This window comes from Natator depressus, chromosome 5 (assembly GCF_965152275.1).
Source record: "Natator depressus isolate rNatDep1 chromosome 5, rNatDep2.hap1, whole genome shotgun sequence".
NCBI lineage: Eukaryota > Metazoa > Chordata > Testudines > Cheloniidae > Natator > Natator depressus.
Genome location: NC_134238.1, coordinates 61,395,178 through 61,416,083, shown reverse-complemented (window position 1 = coordinate 61,416,083; position 20,906 = coordinate 61,395,178). Strand labels below are relative to the sequence as shown.

The window sequence follows — 20,906 nt, the reverse complement described above, 5'->3', positions numbered from 1 at the left end:
TCCCTTTTTTGAACCTGTGATCCCACTCCTGTTATTGTTTTTTTTCATTATTTGTCCCATTGTTTAGGTGAGCGAGAGATTGAGTGGCCCCCCTTCTGTTGAGGGCTGACCACGTTTCTTTCTTTGAGATGGAGCCTTTGCCCATCCCAACCTCTGCAAAAAGGATCAAACAGACCAAGATAGAGACCTGAATGAAATCTAGCTGGAAATACAAGGCCCTTTTATGTATTGACATGTTATGAAATAATATAAAAATGTAAATACATAAAAATATAAAAGTGAAAAAACACATTTCTAAAGAAACATTTCATTTTGAAACAAATTTGAATTTTTTCTTAAACAAAATTTTCTAAAATGAAAATTTTTTCATCGTGGAAATATTTGTTTTCATGGGAAATTTCATCAAAATCAATAAGATTCTGCAAAAAAAATCAGTTTAATTGAAATGGAATTTTCTAGTAAAACACTTGAGAAAATTTTCCAACCAGCTCTAATTAGGAAACAGCTCTTACGAGGCTTCCTCCTGTCCCTTTAACTGGGAAGCAAGCACAAATAGTTCTTCAGACACATACCCTCATTTTATCTGCAATAGCACATGTGATTTTCAAGTTACAACTCTGTTTTCCTCTGAAATGAGCATGCACAGTGACTACACACTAGTCTTTAATTCTGCATTTAGATCAGTGTTAATGTCCCCTGCTAGAATCTTAAACCACTTGGAAGAGAGATTAAATCAGAATCAATAACATAACTGACTCTGAATTACATATATATATAAACTTTACCTTATAGAAGTTATCAGTTAACATGTAAATGGTACTGCTGCTTTCTTTAGAGACAGAAAAGCAGGGGGAGGGGAGTTTCAGTTGTAAATTTCTTTCTTGCTCTCTCTTCGCCCTCCCCCCATAGCAATGTGAGCTCCTTCTTGTAGCCGTTTACTACTAGCCATAAACTACTGAATATTAATACCTTAAATCTTCTAGTTCATGCTTTAATTTAGTATTTTCCTCCTGAAGTTTCTGGAACCAAAACAAAAAGAGTTTATAAATACAAATAATACATCAGATATAAAATTTGGTCTTTAAAATATACAGAAACATTTCAATATTATTTAATAACTAACTATAAGTTTTACAAGTAATATCCACCATATAAGAAATATAAACATTCAATTGATGCAATATTTTAGATTAAATAATTGTAACTAACAAAAGACCATTTTAGATTATTTGAAATCCTACACTCTTTGCTTTAAAACCAGGGGGGGGGAGGATTATAAAAATAATATTTGCATTTAAAATTATTTTCATCCAAACATATTATTTATTTGTTGTTTTCAAATCTGCATTTCCCCTAAGAACCAATCATTTCAAAAAATTATTTGAAGACAAGTGGGGCTAAATTTTCATAATATGCATTACTCACAAAAACCTGCATATATGCATGCAAACAGGCAGAAGGATAGTAAAGTGCATGACTATTCAAACAAGTTACCTAGTCTGCATATACAAGCATGGGGTTTTGCAGGTACTTTGTATGCTTCCTTTAAATCTTGACCCAATGAAAGACAAACATTTTTTTGAAAACTTAGGTGCCAGGTAGGACATGTGAAATAAAATCCTAAATCTCTTAGCTTTTTTGCTTAAAATAATAATATTAATATTGATACATATAATAAACTAGAAATTGCGCTCATTTCTACAGCACTTGTTGCCAGGGTAACTAGACATTTCCAGTGTAGAGATTAAAACAAAAATAAAAATACAAGAGAAAAAAGATATTGCATTATGCCCTGAAGATTGCTAGACCTAGGCTCTCCAAGGAGAGAGAACTGCAAAGGTCAGAGGGGTTAACTGAGAAAGCTTGTTTATTACTATTCTAATTTAAAAAACCATGTATATCATTAATGTACATAGTTTTTACAAAACAGAGCAAACATTCATACCCCAAAGAAATTATATTCTAATTAAGGCAAACATAAGGCAAGACAAAGGCCAATAGCTCTGAGGAGGAAGGATATGGGGATTATTTGTGATGAGAAGAAGGGAGAAGCAACTAAGCTAAGAAAAATTGGTGGAATGGTAAAGAATGATGGGTACAGGTCAATTATATAGAATGACCTGCATCACTTAAGAAAGTGGGCTCTTTTTAACAAAACATTCATTTTAACACAGTCAAATGGTAAGTCATATATCTAAAAACAAGAATGTGGGTCACACAAGATGTGCCCTGCAATGCAGTGACAATGAGAAAGACTTAAACGTCATCGAAGGAAACCACTTGATCATGAGTTCCCAGTAGCTAAGAGAGCTAATGTAATCCTTGAATGTATAAGCAGGTGAATATCAAGCAGAAACAGGGATGTTGTATTACCTCTATCTATGGCCTTAGCAAGACCATTACTGGAATACTGTGTCCAGTTCTGGTGTACATACTGCAATTAGGATGTTGAAAAACTGCAAAGGGTTCAGAAAAGTGCTACAAGAACGACCTGTGGTCTGGAAAATATGTCTAATGGTCAGATACTTAAGCAGTTCAAGCTATTGAGTTTATCCAAGAAAACATTACGAGGTGACTTGATCATAGTCTGCATGTACCTACATGGGGAAGAAATATCTGATAGTAGGACTCTCTAATTTAGCAGATAAAGGCAGAATAAGATTTGAGAGCTGAAGCTAGACAAATTCAGACTAGAAATAAGGCACAAATCCTTAACAGTGAGGGCAACTAACCATTGGCATCACTTACCTAGGGATATGGAGGATTAGGGTTACCATACGTCCAGGTTTTCCTGGACATGACCTCTTTTTTGGTCCTCTTTGCTGGCGGCAGCACTGCCTTCACAGTTGGCTCCAGCCACCCAGCTCTGAAGGCAGCACCTAAGGGTGGCACGGTATGGTATTGCCACCCTTACTTCTGTGCTGTTGCTGGCAGTGGCGCTGCCTTCAGAGCTGGGTGGCTGGACAGTGGTGGCCGCTGCCAGCAGCAGCACAGAAGTAAGGGTGGCATGGTATTGTATCGCAATAGAAACTCTACCCTTCCTTTTCCTTTAGCTCCCATTTCCCCTAGCAGTATCTTCTATTTGAGAACTTGAAATATGGTAATCCTATCGGGATTCTCCATCACAGTAAGTCTTTAAGTTGAGACTAGACATCTTTCTAAAAGATACTCTATAGCAGCTATGGGATTGATAAGGAAATTACTAGGTGAGGTTCTGTGGCCTGTGTTATGCAGGGGGTCAGATCAGATTATCATTATTACAGACCCTGCTAAGTCCCTCTTGCAGGTGGTCACCCTTGGCCCTGAAACCATTGCTGAACCTCTCAAGATTTCCCAGCTGCTTATGCACACACCCACAGAACTGCACCTTCATGGGCGCGTTGGTTAATAATTTAACTGTTTGGGGACATGTGGCAGATAAAGTAAGGGAAAAAGGCTTTGCAAAAGAATTTCACATATTCTCTCTCTCTCTCTCATACACACGCACACGCGCGCACACACACACACACACACTTACTTTACTCTTAAAAAGCACAGGAGTGTTACAAATCTATGGAAAACATACTCCTGAATGCAATCTCCCTTACTCTGGTCTCACTTCCTTTTGTGAGTCTCCAGGTTTGGTCTAAGTCCTCAGGGAAGGCAGAATCCCTCCTTCCTCCTCTCCTCTCATTAAGCCTTCTTGTTCTGGCAATGGGAATGAACCCCTTTTAAAATAGTCTCTGTTCGTCTTTTGTTAGATGGTCAGCTGGAGAAAAACTGCAATTCTTCCAGTCATATGCTCAGGCCAAGGGGAATTTCAGCCTCGCCACCCAAAAAACAGGTTTCTGTGGACTGGAGGGGCAAAACTGAGACCAGAGACTGAAGAAATTACTTCTAAAAAGTATAAAATTTAAGTCCAAATTTTGATGCATTAATAATAGTATGTGATTCTTCATCACAGAGATAAATAGATTAATTAATGACCTCCATATCTGATGCCTTGATGTGAAAGTAAACTATTTAAAAAACACTCATACTAGACATTTTTTTTAATAAACTCCTGTGTCTAGACAGTATGCCAAAGAGATTATTTCAGAAAGATCATCACCATACTTGTCTAATAAGTGAGAGCACACATTTTTAGAACTTAAAATTTTAAGAAATTGCAGCCATTCTTGTCTACCTTTTGGTTATATCCTGAGAAGTTACTATTCAGAGGAGGAGTATGAAGTTCATGGTTTTGTTCATCCCTTTTTAGCAGTGAATTATCTTGACATTCCGGACTCATGGAGAGGTGGCTGACTGCAGGGTGCTTGGGTAAGTGCCTTCCAACCTTAAAACAAAAACACAGCCACAACTGTAAAAACAAGAATTTTAAACACAGACAGAAGAAAAACCTGCCAACTTCTGACAAATCTTTGTTGGCAGCAGTTAAGCTGACAAAACTAAAAAATGATGACTATTTAATGTGGTTAAATCAACCAACCAACATGTAACTAATAGTGCAGATAACTTGATATGAATGTATCCAACTCCACATTTTAACTTTAATTAGCTGAGCAGAACATATTAAAAATATAAGGGAGAGTGTGCTTATTCCAACAGTGGACATCAAGAAATAATAAACTTTCACATCTAATCTGATAGCATTCGTTTACATTTTCTAGGAGAGTTACAGTCAGTTACATATTTACAGCTACAGAAGAAGTCTGGAAAATATCCATCTATAATGCCAGTGCATGTTAAAGCCACATCCATCATATTTAACTGATTTTCTTTACAGGTCACTTGAAAAAGAATATGCCATATTCTATTCTGCCTACATCCACATTTCAGCCATCAGCATATACTGAGCTAAATTTAGCCCAATAGCTAATCACCTTATAAAAATCATGTAATTGTGTTATCTATTGTTGTGGTTAATTCATATGTAATTAATATGTGATTAATAGATTTAAGTTGTAGGTATAGGAATAGTAGGATAGTATTGTAGGGGTATAAGGTTGCCTAAGTATTTATGAGTGATGAATGTATATTAGGTATATAAGCAAAGTAACGGTGTAATGCAAGACCTGCAGACTGAGATTTGTAAGAGTTTAGCTTAGCCACATTAGGTCTTAGGCCTTAAGAAGGGTTGACATGAGGAGCTTACCCAGGAGTAACCCTGTACCACTAGACATACAAGATTAGTGTAAAACATGCTAATAGATGATGTTTGGGAAAATATGCCATAATGCACCTGTCAATATCACAAGATACCTGATTGTAAAATTCTGCAACAACCACAGATCACCATGGCGACTTGATGATGTAAATGCTAATGAAAATAAGAGGAACTAAGAGGATAGTGTATGAAAAGTGGGTCACTCCAGATTTCATGGGGTGTAGAAGTCCCAATAAGGGAAAAGGGGTTGGGCCCACCATACATATGCATACAGGTTACAGGCATGAGTGTAACACAGCATAAAAGGGGTTCCCCAGCATGAATAGGGAGAAAGAATACATCAGGAAATCATCCACAGATGACCACCTATTGAGAGAGCCACCCATCTTTATGGTACCTTTGTGGATGTCAGTATGAAAACACTGACGCTGGACATCTTATGGCGTTGCTCCACCTTGTCTATGTATCTATAACTCTGGCATTGAATATCTATGTCGTAAGGTTTTTAATAAAGAGAAGACTGATAACTTCTGAATGCCATTGAGGTCACTGCTATCATTCCTTGTGTGTTCCTAGAATCTCCAGACCTAATGACATTTCTAATGGTGGTTCTTGCCCTGCTAATTCTAATACTATAGTCCTTAGGGAGTGCAAACCTTTGGCACAGGTTACTATGGTTTAAGATACCATTGGTAATATCAATCCATCAATAATATAAATGCTACAGCCCTCAACATATTCTCTTTGACTTCAGTGGAAATTACACGTTTACTCCAGAAACTTAATTTGTTTTATAAAGTCTAAGAAATTTTTCTTGCTGTTCTAAACATTATGATTTGTCAGCAGCATAAGCAAAAAGGAATGCTTACAGTTCTTTCAATGCTTTAATTGATCGGTAAAAAAAGTTGTGCTATAAATCCTCTATAAAAATTTACAATATTCCATTCGATTTCCGTCTCAACTTCTCCTATTACTTTTCTTCCATGAAGTTTTGGGGATTTACACCAGTTAAAGTAAGATCAGATTTTGACATGTAATCTTTATTTTTACTAGTTGAGATACTTCCAGTTCTTTGCCAGGAATTTTTCAGATTGTTTATATTTATTTGATTTTCCAAAAAAGATTGCTTTAGGCAAACCAAGTACTAAACCAAGAACCATACAGTTAACTTATAAATCTTATACAGTAATGTAAGGAACTGAATTCTATGAGTAGCATGGGCAGAATTCAGGAAGGTATAATAACAGCAAAAAAACCTCCTACCAATCTGACAGAATTGTATTGCCGCAGACACATAAGAGACCAATTTTTTTTTAAAGGGTCTCTTTTTGTGCATGGAAATAGAACTCATTTAACTCAGGGGGGAGTTAGTAACCATCTACCTAAGTGGTGCAGGTGGCATGCACAAAACAGGAAAGCCCTTTAGAGGTTTGGTCTACTAGAATATACACTTAGATAGCATTCAAGTTTTAATATGTCTGGGATCTGATGTTAATTACTTCAAACTCAAAGGATGGTTAGCAACTTGTTGCTGTACTGTTTTAAGTCACGAGCCTCTAGCATTGAATAGGGATTGTTATTTATTAATAACATACAGTTTAGAATAAAATAATAATCTTGCTTATCAGGTTGTTTGAAATTCTTTCAAAACTCTGTTATTATTATTATTTATTATTTGTATTGCAGTAGTGCATAGAAGCCAAGGGCCCCATTGTGCTACTCACTATACAAACATGTAACAGAGAGACACTCCCTGCTCAAAGAGCTTAAAATATAAAGACAAGACACAACATGTGGATACAACAGACAAACACAGTGAGACTAAAACTCAGTCCATTTGGGAGACTTTTTATTTGTTTCCCTTTAAGGATGTGTTTGCTATTTAGGACTGTTGTTGATTAACATTAAAAGTTAAATATTCAGACTGGATCATAAGTTTAATTAAAAACCCACTCCCTGTTATGTGTAGAGTTCTCAACTCGCATTGAATTCAGTGGGATTTAAAACCGCTGAGGGACATTGAGCACATTGCATGAATCAGTCTTGAAGTGGACAGCTTACATTAGCAATAAACAAAAGCTGAACAAGAGTTCCAGCTACAACCACAAAAATTTACCTCAATGTGTTTTATTTTAGAGGAAAGAATTAAGTCAAATTATATTAGGTTATATTAAAGAATGGTTATTTTACAAAAATTATACTTTCAAATTTCCAGCATGTTATTTTATATTAATATAAATGTTTCTGCAGAAACAAAAGTACATTTTCATAGAAAGACAGTGATGGCAAGTCTCGTGAGATGTTTTAGAAGAAATATATCCAAATAATCTAGACAAGATGGAAAATTGGTTTCCCATCACCAGAGGTGAAAGTAAGCCGGTACGCCCCAGTATGGCATTCCTGCAAGAGCCGGTGCACCGTATTGGGGCAGCCTGGCTTCCCCAGGGGGCAATTTAAAGGGTCTGGGGCTCCCAGCAGTGGCTCCAGAGCCTCCGCTGCTGGAGCCCTGCGGTAGCGGCAGCGGGGCTCCAGCAGCTATTTAAAGGGCCCAGGGCTCCCCTGCTTGTACCACCCCAGCCCTTTAAATAGCTGCCGGAGCCCCGTCGCCGCTATTGCAGGGCTCCAGGGGCTATTTAAAGGCCCAGGGCAGCAAAGCACCTGGAGCCCCGGCCCTTTAAATAGCCCCTGGAGCCCCCGCTACCCCAGAGCTCTGGGAGCTATTTAAAGGGCCTGCAGCTCCCCTGCTTCTACCGCCCCAGTCCTTTAAATAGCCGCTGGAGCCCCGCCGCTTCCCTAGGGCTCCGGCGGCTAATTAAAGGACTGGGGCAGTAGAAGCAGGGGAGTCCCGGGCCCTTTAAATAGACCCCAGAGCCCCGGATTGCTGCTGCTACTCCAGTGGGGGAGGGGGAAAGGAGGAGGAGAAGGAGGGGCAGAGCACTTACCTTACAGGGTGGGTGGGGGCTGGCTCTGACCCCCTCAACCCCACCCCTTCTGCCCTAGCCCCCGCCCTTTCAGGGGCCAAAGCTGGCCCCAGCGTACCGGTAAGTCACTCGACTTACTTTCACCCCTGCCCATCAGTGAAGATTTAATGTCAAATAGGTGCTGGTTGTTTACAGTTGTAAATTATTAATTTGAAATAGTATTGCAATTTTGAGTCTTGTCAGATAATCCCATCTCTGTGTACCTCAAAGAATATTAGAACCTGTTCATCTGATGGAATTATATTATTTTCTATTGAATAATTAGTTGATATTAATGTGAAACCTTAGTCTTTACATTCAGTCACTGAGGAGCAGAAGCAACTACTTGTTATTGTACTGCAGTACAACCCTTTAAAAAACAATTCCTATTAATTTGAGACTATTTTTGGCTCACCTTAAAGACAGTAAAATCTAGTGAGAAATATCCTCTGGATTTGAAATATAATAGATAATACTTTGAACTTCTAGAGCGGGGTGGGCAAACTTTTTGGCCTGAGGGCCACATAGGGGTATGGAAATTGTATGATGGGCCATGAATGCTCATGAAATTGGGAGTTGGGTTGTGGGAGGGCTCCGGCTGGGGGTGCGAACGTCTAGGTGTACATGTGGCATCTTTTCAAGACAAGAGATATAACTGAAGGTGGCACCACAAATGACTCATCGCCCCGCTGCCTCTATTACTGCACGCACGCACACACCCACACACACACAAACATATTGGATTCAAATTCACACACACACAAAAAAGGAAAAGTTAAGCCACCCACAGGCCGACACTGTCCCATTACAATAACTACCATACACCACAGACATCATACAGCAACATTAACTCTGCCTCCCCCAGCCTTCCCCTCTTTACATCCCTTTAACAAACTACCTTTCCTAATACAATTAGTTGTGAATTTTTGGTGAAGTAATGTGTATACTGAGAGGAGATAGTTTGGCCCAGGGGTGCTGGAAGACTGGCAACCCCAGGGAGGAAGGGTTAAGGTTATAATGTGTGTTCTGCTGTATATGATAGCTATTGTAACAGTAAGGCCTGAGTGTGACGGAGAAAAGGGTATGTACTGTTGGGTGGCTTTACCTTAACATTGATATATAATTTATATAAAAAATACGAAATCTGAAATTTCATACTGAAAGCCTTTCTACACACCATTTTAACCCCAATTTGGAAGACAACCCCCAACTATGGAGTTGCTACCGGGGTACCGCCATTGTTTCTGTTCTGAGATAAAAAACTAATAACCCCTATTCACAGAGCTATGCTGACAACAAGGAAGAACAGAAGCCAAACATTAAGTTGGTTTATGCCCAAAACAAAGTGTTACTGGCCTAATCCTATATTCCTATGGCCTTCCATGGGATATTTGCCTAAGATAACAATGCAGGATTTAGGGAAAACATATACGTTCAATATAATAATAAAAATCATACAAAATATGAAAAGGAAATAATTATTTTCCAGCACCTAGGAAGAATATACAAACATAACACATGAAAAAATTTAAAAGAATAAAATATTACTTAGCAGTGTCCTTTTAACTTTGCTAAATATTAAAAAAGTAACCTACATATCAATAATAAAGATGTGAAAACTTTAAAAAACAAAACACATAGGCATTCAAACTAAGCTTAGATTTTATTTTAAAATTATGTTATAGCAGAAAACATGTATATGAGTTTGAATTTATAATATAAACTTCCTAATCTTTTTCTTGCATTTTTCTGTCCCAGTGAAATTTCAAAATTACTACTCTTAGCCAAAATGTATATGTTATATAAACATACACACCATATTAATTGGTATTATGTGCATGGAAATAATATTGTATACATTATATTAAATGTGAATGCTAGGTAGTTCTACTAACTGGCTGGTATCATGTGCTTCCCATAACTATTCACTCATGCCAAGTATTCCACAACACTGCACAGTTGAAGTCAGCTACAGAACTGAAAATAGGAAACCTGTCAAAAGCAAGATATGTTCGTTCTCTGTCCTGATACAATTTGGGTAACTGGTTTAGAATGGGCAACTGGTTTGGAACGTAATATCCAAAACAGAGATAAAGAAAGGTACGCCATTGGACCAGAAAAATAAAATAAAAATCTATTTGGTAAATTTTAGTCTTGAGTGATATAGACAGTGCTCTCTAACCTGAAAATAAGTCTATATGTATGTATTCTCATATATGTAGTCTCAGATGCATATCTCAGGAGCACACCTTCTGTGTAAAGTGAACCTAATGCTGTAAGAACTGCTTTGCAGAATTGTAACATATTAACTCTTTCTTTTCTGTATTGTACTGCTTTGTTTTCAGATAATAAATTTGGCTAAGCTTGGTTAGTTGGTGCAATAAATGAAGAGGTGGGGGCTAACTCCTTTTTATGGACAGCCAGCTAGCCAGTTAGCAATAAAGTCCCTCTTGGTGGCTGTTCTCTTCTTGCTTTACCTGTAAAGGGTTAACAAATCTCCCCGGTAAAGGAAAGGGAGTGGACACCTGACCAAAAGAGCCAATGGGAAGGCTAGAACTTTTTAAAATGGGGAAAAAAAACTTCCCCTTTCTCTCTGGTGTTTTTCTCTGGGAAAGAGGGGAACAGGGAGCAGTTATGCTGTGAGAAGCTTTAAGCCAGGTATGATCATAGATCATCAGATCATACCTAGAACTACTTATTTGGAACTCCCAAATGTGTAAATAGATTAGGAATGTTTAGAAAGACACAATTAGGTTATTTCTTATTGGCTTGTGGACTCCTCTGTGCTAACCCCAGATGCTTTTGTTTGATTGCTTGTAACCTTTAAGCTGAACCCCCAAGAAAGCTATTTTGGGTACTTAATTTTTGGAATTGCTCTTTTAAAATCTAGCAAAAACCTAAGTTTCCAGTTGTATTTTCTTTCTTTTTGTTTTTAATAAAATTTACCTTTTTTAAGAACAAGATTTGATTTTTGGTGTCCTAAGAGGGTTTGGGCATATGTTGTTTAATTAGCTCAGGGCAAAAACTAATTTCCTTTGTTTTCTTTCTCAGCTCTTCCCCTGGGGAGGGGCGGGGGGTGAAAGGGCTTGAGGGTACCCCACTGGAGGGAATTCCCAAGTGCACCTTCCTGCGTCCCAAAGGGTTTGCATTTGGGTGGTGGCAACATCTACCCATCCAAGGTCAGAGAGAAGCTGTAACCTTGGGAGTTTAATACAAGCCTGGAGTGGCAGGAATTAATTTTTTTAATCCTTGCAGGCTCCTACCTTCTGCACTCAAAGTGCCAGAGTGGGGAAATCAGCCTTGATAGTTGGTCTCTTAAATATTCTCAATAATGAACTGTAAGTGTAATCAAGCAATTGACTATACATTTAGCTATTTTACTGCATTGTAACAAAAGTACTATATCAATGGTGGGCAACCTGCAGTCTGCGGGCCACATGAGGCCCATCAGGATAATCTGACTGCAGGCCATGAGACATTTTGCTGACATTGACTGTCCTCAGGCATGGCCCCCCACAGCTCCCAGTGGCCGCGGTTCACGAACAAAGGAAAATTCTTTAATTGCCTATATGCTAATGCTAGGAACACAAGAAAAAATCTATGGCTAGCAAAGTTAAGGACAATAAGGACTGTTTTTAAGTATACTAGGAACAAAAAGAATCCAACAATGGTATTGGTTCATTACTAGCTTGAAATGGTAGAATTATCAGCAATAATGTAAAAAATGCAGAAGTGTTCAATTAATATTTCTGTTCTGTATTTGGGGGGAAACAGATAATGTAGTCATATCATCTGACGATGACAGCACTACTCATTCCATTCCAATATCAACTCAGCTAAACAGCAGCTACTAAACTAGGACATTTTTAAAATCAGCAGGGCTATATAATTGGCATCCAGAAGTTTTAAAGGAGCAGGCTAAGGACCTTGTTGATTTTCAATAAACCTTGGAACACTGGGGAAGTTCCAGAAGACTGAAAGAAAACTAACGTTGTGCCAATATTTAAAAAGGATAAACAGGATGACTAACATAATTATAGGGCTGTCAATCTGACACTGATCCCAGGCAAGGTAATGAAGCAGCTGATAAGGGACTCGATAAATTAATGCTAATCAACAACGATTTATGCAAAAGAGATCCTATTAAACTAACTTGATTTTTTAAAAGGAGATTATAAATTTGGTTGATACAAGTAATTGTGTTGATGTAATATATGTGGACTTCTAAAAGGCATTTGATTCGGTACTGCATGACATGTTGATTAAAAATCTAGAACAATACAAAATTCATATGGCATATATTAAACAGATAAAAACTGTGTAAAGAAATGTTATTTATCTGTATAGTGACTGGAGTTCTCTGAGATGTGTGGTCCCTATCTGTATTCCACAGTGAGTGCTCATATATTCCACACACCTGAGACTGGATGATTCTTTCTAGCAGCGTCCATTGGCCCATGCCTGCACTCTTCTTCGCCTCAAACTCTGAATGAAGGCTGTAAGGGGTGGGATGGACTGGCCACCTCTCCAGTTCCTTCTCTACTGCAAATTGGATGTTACAATCCAAAGCAGAGGGGAAGGAGGGTGAGTAGTGGAATACAGATAGAAACCACACATCTCAAAGAACTCCAGTCACTGTACAGGTAAGTAACATTTCTTTCTTCTTTAAGTGTTGGCCTCTGGGTTTGCCTACACTCCAGCTGGGAGCGAACCTATAAGCCTGGGTTAGACAGACTTGCACTAGCAGATATCAAACTAGCTTACTAGCAATAGCAGTGTGCACACCACAGCACTGGTGGAGGCTCAGACTAACTACCCAAGTTCAGATCATAGACTGAGCCTCCACCGGTGCCATAACATCCAGACCGCTATTTGCAGACACAAACTGAAGCCTGCTTGCACAAGTCTGTCTAACTAGGGCTAGAAGGCTCACTCTCAGCTGCAGAGTAGTCATACCTAGGTGTATTCCACTGTGGTTGACTGATAAGCAGGAGGGGATTCGAGGATCTCTGTAGTATTGATGGCTGCAGGACTGCTGACTCCAATGATGCATTAATTGTAGAGGCTTGCACCAGGGCACAGCATCTCGAAAAGGTATGAATAGAGCTCCATGTGGCTGCTTTACATATGTCGACAAGTGGTACCTCCTGAAGCAAGGCTACCGAGGCTGCCTGTGCTCTGGTGGAGTGGCCCTTACCCTTTGTGGCATAGGTGCATCAGATAACTGATAACATAGCAAGACACAGCCTGAAATCCACTTTAACGGTGTCTGAGAATAGATCACTTGCCCTTTCATCCCGTCAGCCAGAGAATTGAATAGCCACAGTGACTTCCTAAACAGTTTCATTCTCTGAAGGTAAATGCTAACATCCAGCGATTGTCCAGGAAATGAAGTCTTTTATCCTCATCAATGGTATGAGGCTTGGAAAAACAGAAGTATGTGTACTGTCTGATTTTGGTGACAGTCCACATTACTCTGAGAATGAATTTAGGGTGTAGTCTCAAACAACCCTTATCAATATGAGATAAGATGGATTGACCATAAGGGCTCCCAATTCACCTATCCTTCTGGCTGATGTAATGGCCAATAGACAGATGACCTTCATCAATAAATGGGACAGCAAACATGTAGCTAACGGTTCGAATGGTGGGTTAGTTAACACTGAAAGGACCAGGTTGTGATCCCATGTCAGAGCAGGTTTAATCACTGGAGAGAAGGTTCTGATGAGACTTTCCAGAAATCATATAGTCACTAGATGAGTGAAGAGGAAGTAATCGTCAATTGGAGGGTGGAAGATACGAATTGCTGCTAAAAATGTACCTGCAGAGAGCTAAGGGACAGACCAGAGGTTTTCAAGGCTAGGACGTAATCTAAAATAGCAGGGATGCCAAATTCATCTGGCGACATCTAATGACATTGAGCTCAAATAGAGTACCTCTGCCACTTAGCTTCTGGTGGATTCTTTCCTGCAGTTATTAAGATTAGCTTGAACATCTACTGAACGTTTTCATTCTAGGTTTGATACCCATCCAAACAGCAAGTTGTGAGGTAGGGTAACTCTGGATTAGGACACCTGATTCTGCTCTTGTCTTGCATCAGGAAGTCTGGGAAAGACTGGATGCTGATAGGTGGACAGGCTGACAGTTGGAAAAGGATGGGGCACCAAAACTGTCTTGGCCACTTGAGAGCAATGAGGATGATCACAGCTTCTTTCTGCTGGATTTTCATGTGAACTTGAGGTAAAAGCAGGATTGGGGAGGGGGGGAGATAGGCATATTCAAGCTCCCCACCTACAGGATTAGACGGGCATCTCCCTGGGAGTCTTGACTATGTGCCCCTAAGGAGTGGTACATTTTACACTTTCTATTGTCTAGTAATGCAAAGAGGTCCAAAGATGGCAATTCCCCATTGTTCAAATATGTCTGTTACTCCTGAGTCATGAATCTCCCACTCATGTTCTACTGAGAAGTGTCTGCTGAGGCAGTTGACTTAGAGTATTGTGTACACCAGGAGAGCTACTGCTGATGCATTCATCACCAGATTACTGTACCAGCTCCATAGATGAACCACCTCTGTCTGAAGGAGGGTATATCTTGCACCCCTTGCTTGTTCATGTAGAACATTGCTGTTATGTTGTCAGACATTACCTGAATATCACTCTATATCAGATCCCTCAGTCCTCATCCTCAAAAGAAACCTGCACAAGACCTTCAAAAGACAAGCCTGGGAAAAGACCGTTACCTTTTTCCGAAACTGGTGTTCTTTGAGATGTGTTGCTCACGTCCATTCCATATTAGGTGTGTGTGTGTGCTTACCACATGCACCGGTGCTGGAAGTTTTTCCCTCAGTGGTATTCGTAGGGAACCAGCTCTGGCACCCCCTGGAGCTGCGCGCACATGCCACAGTATAAGGGGCACTGCCGGCTCCCCGCACCCTCAGTTCCTTCTTGCTGGAAACTCAGACTGTGGGGAAGGAGGGCAGGTCATGGAATGGACATGAGCAACACATCTTGAAGAACACCAGTTATGGAAAAAGGTAACTGTCTTTTCTTCTTCAAGTGCTTGCTGATGTCCATTCCATTATAGATGACTCCCAAGTAGTGCCAACAGAGGTGGGTAGGAGTTCACGGACGTGTAGATTGCAACACAGCTCTGCCAAACCCAGCGTCGTCTCTGGCCTGCTGAGTGCTGGCGTAGTGCACTGTGAACGTGTGAACTGAAGACCACGTCGCGGCTCTGCAAATGTCCTGAATGGGGATGTGCACCAGGAAGGCCATCGAGGACACCTGATCTCTGGTCGAGTGGGCCCTCACAATCGGCGGTGGTGGGACTTGTGCCAGCTTGTAACAGGTCCAGATGCAGGAGATGATCCTCTGTGAGGACCCCAGAAGGCCCTTCATCCTGTCCGCTGTCATGATGAAGAGCTGGTTCAACTTGTGGTAGGGCTTGGTACGCTCCAGGTAAAACTCCAGGGCATGTCTGACATCCAGAGCATGCAGCTTCCTTTCCTCACTAGTGGTGTGCGGCTTAGGACAAAACACCGGGAGGAAGATGTCCAGATTAACATGGAAGAAAGACACCACCTTCAACAGAAAGGCCAAATGTGGTCACAGTTGAACTTTGTCCTTGTAGAACACCATATAAGAACACCTGCTCCGATGTCAGGGCTTTAAGCTCCGACACTCATCTCGCGGATGTTATGGCCACAAGGAAAGTGACCTTCCATGACAGGTGGGAGAGAAAGCAGGTTCAAAGGGCAGGCCTGTAAGCCTAGAAAGAACCAAGTTAAGGTCCCACTGTGGGACAGCGGCTCAGGCCGATGGGAAGTGTCTCTCGAGGCCTCTCAGGAAGTGGACCGACATGTCATGCAAGAACACCATCTGATCTTGGATCGGCGGGTGAAAAGCAGAGATAGCAGCAAGGTATACTCTGATAGAAGAGTGGGCCAGCCCCTGGTTCTTAAAATGGAACAGGTAATCTAAAATAGATTACAAGGAGGAGCGTGTTGGAGAGATGGCCAGGTAGGTTGCTCTAGTGGAAGGCTTCCTTCTTTCTAGTAGGATTTGCTGGACTTTGTTACAGCAGGCCCACTCTTCTGAGCTCAGCCACGCAGCATCAACGCTGTGAGGTGGAGGGAGGTGAAGTTGGGGTGTAAGAGACGCCTGTGATCCTGCAAGAGCAGATCCGGTTGGTCGAGAAAGGGCCAGGGAGTGGTCACCATCAGGTCCATCAGTGTGCCGAACCAATGTTGGTGCAGCCACGCTGGGATGATCATGATGATTTGGGACTTGTCTCTCTTGATCTTTGACAGGACTCTGCTGATGAGCGGGATTGGCAGGGACGCATACATCAGGTCCTCCGACCATGACAGGAGGAAGGCGTCAGAGAGGGAGTCCTTGCCCAGACCCTGTAGGGAACAGAAGTGATGGCATTTCCTGTTCTGCCTGGTGGCGAACAGGTCCCCTTGGGGAGTTCCTCACCTCTGGAAGAGTGTCTGGGCTACCTCCAGATGAAGTGAGAGAAAAAGGATCTATTGAGGTGATCTGCCTCCAGGTGGATTGTGTGCTCGATGCAGAAATCCCACAATCGGAGAGCCTCTTGACAGAGAGCTGACGAACATGCTCCCCCTTGCCTATTGATGTAGAACATCGAGGCCACATTGTCTGTCAACTCTCTCACCACCTTGCCCACCAGGTGCGGTAGAAAGACCCTGCAGGCCAAACATACCTCTCTGAGCTCTTTGACGTTTATGTGCAATGTCATCTCCTCCAGAGACCACATGCCCTGGGTCTGGAGGTCGCCAAGATGCGCACCCCAGCCTAGGTCCGAAGCATCCAATATCAACTTGATTGAGTGACAAGGGCTGTTGAACGGAACTCCTTCCACTATTGGCGGGATAGTAACGACCTTTTCCAGGTGATCTCCGAACTGGGAATAGACTGTCAGCAGCCACTGCTCTAAGGGCTGATTCGGAGCCTGGCATGGTGGACGACATACAAACATGCTGCCATGATGAGTTCCACCAATGCTTGGAACCTTTCCTGTGGTAGAAATACTCTGGCACAGGTGGGGTCAAGCACCGCTCCGATGAACTCTATTCTCTGCACCGGAACTAACATCAACTTTTTGTCATTTACCAGCAAGCCCAGGCATGTGGCCTGCAGCACCGCAACATCCCTTTGGACCTGGGACCTGGATCGACCTTTGACCAGCCAGACATTGAGGTACTGGTAGATCTGGATACCCCAACACCTGAGGTAAGCTGCCACTACTGACATACACTTGGTAAAGATCCTTAATGCTGTCACCAGGCCAAAAGGGAGGACCACAAACTGGTAGTGGTCCCATCCCACCGTGAAGCATAGGAAGCGCCTGTGTCCTTGGAAGATAGCTATATGAAAGTATGCGTCCTTCAAGTTGAGGGTGGCATACCAGTCTCCCGAATCCAGGGAGGGGATAATGGAGGCCAGGGAGACCCTGCAGAACTTCAATTTCTTTAGGTATTTGTTGAGGTCTCACAGGTCCAGGATGGGCCGTAGACTGCCCTTGGCCTTTGGGATTGAAAAGTACCTGGAACAGAACCCCTTGTTCCTGTACTCATGAGGAACCTCTTCCACTGCACCCAGCTGTAGCAACTCTTCTACCTCCTGTGTGAGGAGACTCTCATGAAAGGGGTCCCTGAAGAGGGATGGAAAAGGGAAGCGGGGGGGAAGGAGGGGAGAAAGAAACTGGAGGGTATAACCCAGTGCCACTGTATTGAGGACCCAACGGTCCGAAATTATGGTGGTCCATGCCGGGAGGAAAAAAGAAAGGCGGTTGGAGAAAGGCGGGAAACATGGATCCACGGTATAGTCTGGTAGACTGCCTTTGGGTGCACCCTCAAAATGCCCACTTGCTCCCCCTGCTTAGTATGGATCGAGCCCGATTGGGCAGAGGGTGGACGCAGGTGGTTTGGGCAGCGCTTATAGCCCCTGCTCTTTTTGTGGGGTGGCTCCTGCTAGGGTTCGCTCCCTTGGCCCTGGAATGGCTGCGGTTTGCACTGCTTACAGACTGGACTGGGGACATAAATCCTAGAGCTTTTAGGGTAGTGCAGGAATCTTTTAGCCCATGCAGCTTACTGTCCATCTGCTCCACAGACAGGGCCTGGCTGTCGAAGGGTAGGTTCTGCATCGACTGCTGAGCCTCAGTCGACAGGCCAGAGAGGAGCAGCCAGGATGCCCACTGCATGGAGATGGCCAAGGCCATGGTGCGAGCCGCAGAGCTGCGTCTGAAGCTGCCTGAAGGATCGCCCGGAATTCCTTCCTGGACCCTTTGGGAAGCGAAACCTCGAGCTTGGCCATGGCCTGTCACATGTTGTAATCGTAGTGGCTAAGAAGGGCTTGGTGGTTGGCCACTCTCAACTGAAGGCTGGAAGACAAATAAATTTTCCATCCAAACAGATCCAGTCTCTTTGCGTCTTTATTTTTGGGCGTAGGCCCGGGTTGCCCCTGCCTCTCCCTTTGATTAACAGCCTCAACTACGAGAGAGTTTGGGGCCAGGTGGGTGTAAAAATACTCGTGGCCTTTAGCTGGCACAAAGTATTTACATTCAGCCCTTTTTGAAATGGGGGGCAGGGAGGAGGGGGTTTGCCACAGGGCATTAATAATTTTTGATACACCTTCGTGTAGGGGTAAAGCCACCTTAGCAGGTGCCATGGAGCAGACATAATCAAATGGAGTCTGATGCCTCCTCTAGCTCCACTGCCTGGAGCCCCAGGTTGGAGGTGACCCTCTTCAATAGTTCCTGATGAGCCTTAGCATCATCTTGTGGAACTGGGTGAGGGGGACCCGTGATGGCTTCGTCTGGCGATGATGAGGATGAAGCTGGTGCCATTGGAGCTAACACATCCCCCGGTGGTCCAGCAGGCTTCTCCCGTCTCCTCATGTGCCTGGGGGGAAGGCGGGTCTTCCCAACTGGGGACTTCACCTCTGCAGGATGTCAGGATGCTGAGGTCAATGGCCTATCCGAGGCCCCCACTACCGACCAGGCAGCCTGTGAAGGATAGGTAAACCACCAAGGGTTCCAAGGGGACCAGGCCACCGGCCTTGGGGCCACGGCGGGGGAGGGTGGTGTTTGCGATGCCGATGATGTAGATGGTACCACTGGTGCCAGGGCTTGACCCACTGTCAAGGACTCCTGCTCAGTGCCTGACCCGGAAGCGGAGTGGCCGCTGTTAGGCAACCTTGATCGGGTGGACCAGTGACTCCTCTCCGTGCAGTGCTGATCGCTATGTCTCGAAATAGGGCTGTCCGATCAAGACAAATCTCTTGCACGGGACCTCGGGGACTGTCGGCATTCAACGGATTGCCATCGGTAATCCAGCGATCTATGCCTCACATTGCTCAACTGGTACTGGGATCCAGAGCATGACCGGGAGCTGGAGCGGGCCGGACACCGGGAGGATCTCCCCGACCACGAGGATCCGTGTCTTGGCAACAGGTAACGGCGGGTCGATGACCGGTGTCTCCTCCCCAACAATGAGTCATGTGTCTTGGCAACAGGTAACGGCGGGTCGATGACCGGTGTCTCCTCCCCAACAATGAGTCATGTGATTGGTGCCAAGGCCCTGGAGACATGAAGGGTCGGTTTCGATGCTCTTGACGGAGGGTGTGTGCTTCCGCAGGTCTATGCCATGTTACTGGTGAGCTGCACCTCGAGCCCTGCTGTCAGTGCCCAGGGTCCAGAAACCAAAGAGGGCTTCGCTGAGCCTGCCTCCCAACTTCAGAGGCATGACGGTTCTGTGCGGGCGAGTGCTGGAGGGACGTCCCCTGCAATGGGGAGCAGTGCCGCTGAGGTGGGGACACGCGGAACAGTCCCAAGGCAGGTTCACCCCGGGCCGTGGTACCACCATAGCTGGTGTGGGTGGCACTGATAGCGTCAGGATCTCCTGCACTGCCTGCAGGGCCTCAGGCGTCGAAGGGACCTCCAGTTGACCTAGGCCCTCTTCACTGTCCAGCGTAGCAGGCATATTACGGGATGGGCTAGACCGCTCGACTTGAGTTGGGGCCCTACTCCATGACTGAGGTGATGAGCTGCCCAGCACTGGTCTTTGCTCTCCTCTGGTCCTCTCCTTTCCCTTATGGGAAGTGGGAGATCTTCCACTTGCAGTCCTCTTAGGCTTCTTGTCCAGAGCTGGGGAAGGGGAATCAGTGCTGGCTTGAAGATGGCGCCGGCAGGGCGCTCCGCACCGATGCTACGGTGCTCGGGGCCAAGTCGGACCTCTTCTCCAGTCCCAGCGCCGATTTCATTAGGAGCACCCTGAGATGGAGGTCTCTCTCCTTTTTGTTCAGGGTTTGAAGGATTTACAGATTCTGCACTTGTCACTTATGTGTCCTTCGCTGAGACACCTCAAGCAGCTACTGTGCAGGTTGCTGACGGGCATAGGCCACTTACAATCATCGCAGGGCTTAAAGCATGGGGCCCGGGGCATGCCCCGACCCTAGGCTGAGTCCCGTGTGGGACCAACTAAAACTATGGAGAAGGCGACAAATAGGAAATAAAACATTTACCTTGCCACTAACAATTACCTATTAATGACATTATCTGATATTTATCCTGAACACCACCTGTTACTTCACATCAGTAACATAAGGGCATTTACTTTATGTAAATCAGTTAATTTGATATAGTATTATATTCTCTCAAGTGCTTAAAAAGGAAAAGAACACTGAATTTTGTTCAAGTGTAGAAACATTTCCAGCACATAAAACTTATGTCCCTAAGTTTGTCTACACTTATTTTAAAGATACAAGAAGAGACAC

At 43.3% G+C, this 20,906-nt stretch overlaps 1 protein-coding gene across 1 annotated transcript in view; it reads right to left on the bottom strand.

The window, feature by feature from the left end:
* The window catches only part of LOC141987949 (uncharacterized), a 161,987-nt gene that overhangs the window by 94,771 nt on the left and 46,310 nt on the right, over positions 1-20,906 (bottom strand). The window contains exons 2-3 of the mRNA XM_074953781.1: positions 4,166-4,315; positions 970-1,019 (exon numbers count right to left, since the gene is read on the bottom strand). Coding sequence (XP_074809882.1) covers positions 970-1,019; positions 4,166-4,315 — 200 coding nt within the window. The remainder of the gene's footprint in view (positions 1-969; positions 1,020-4,165; positions 4,316-20,906) is intronic.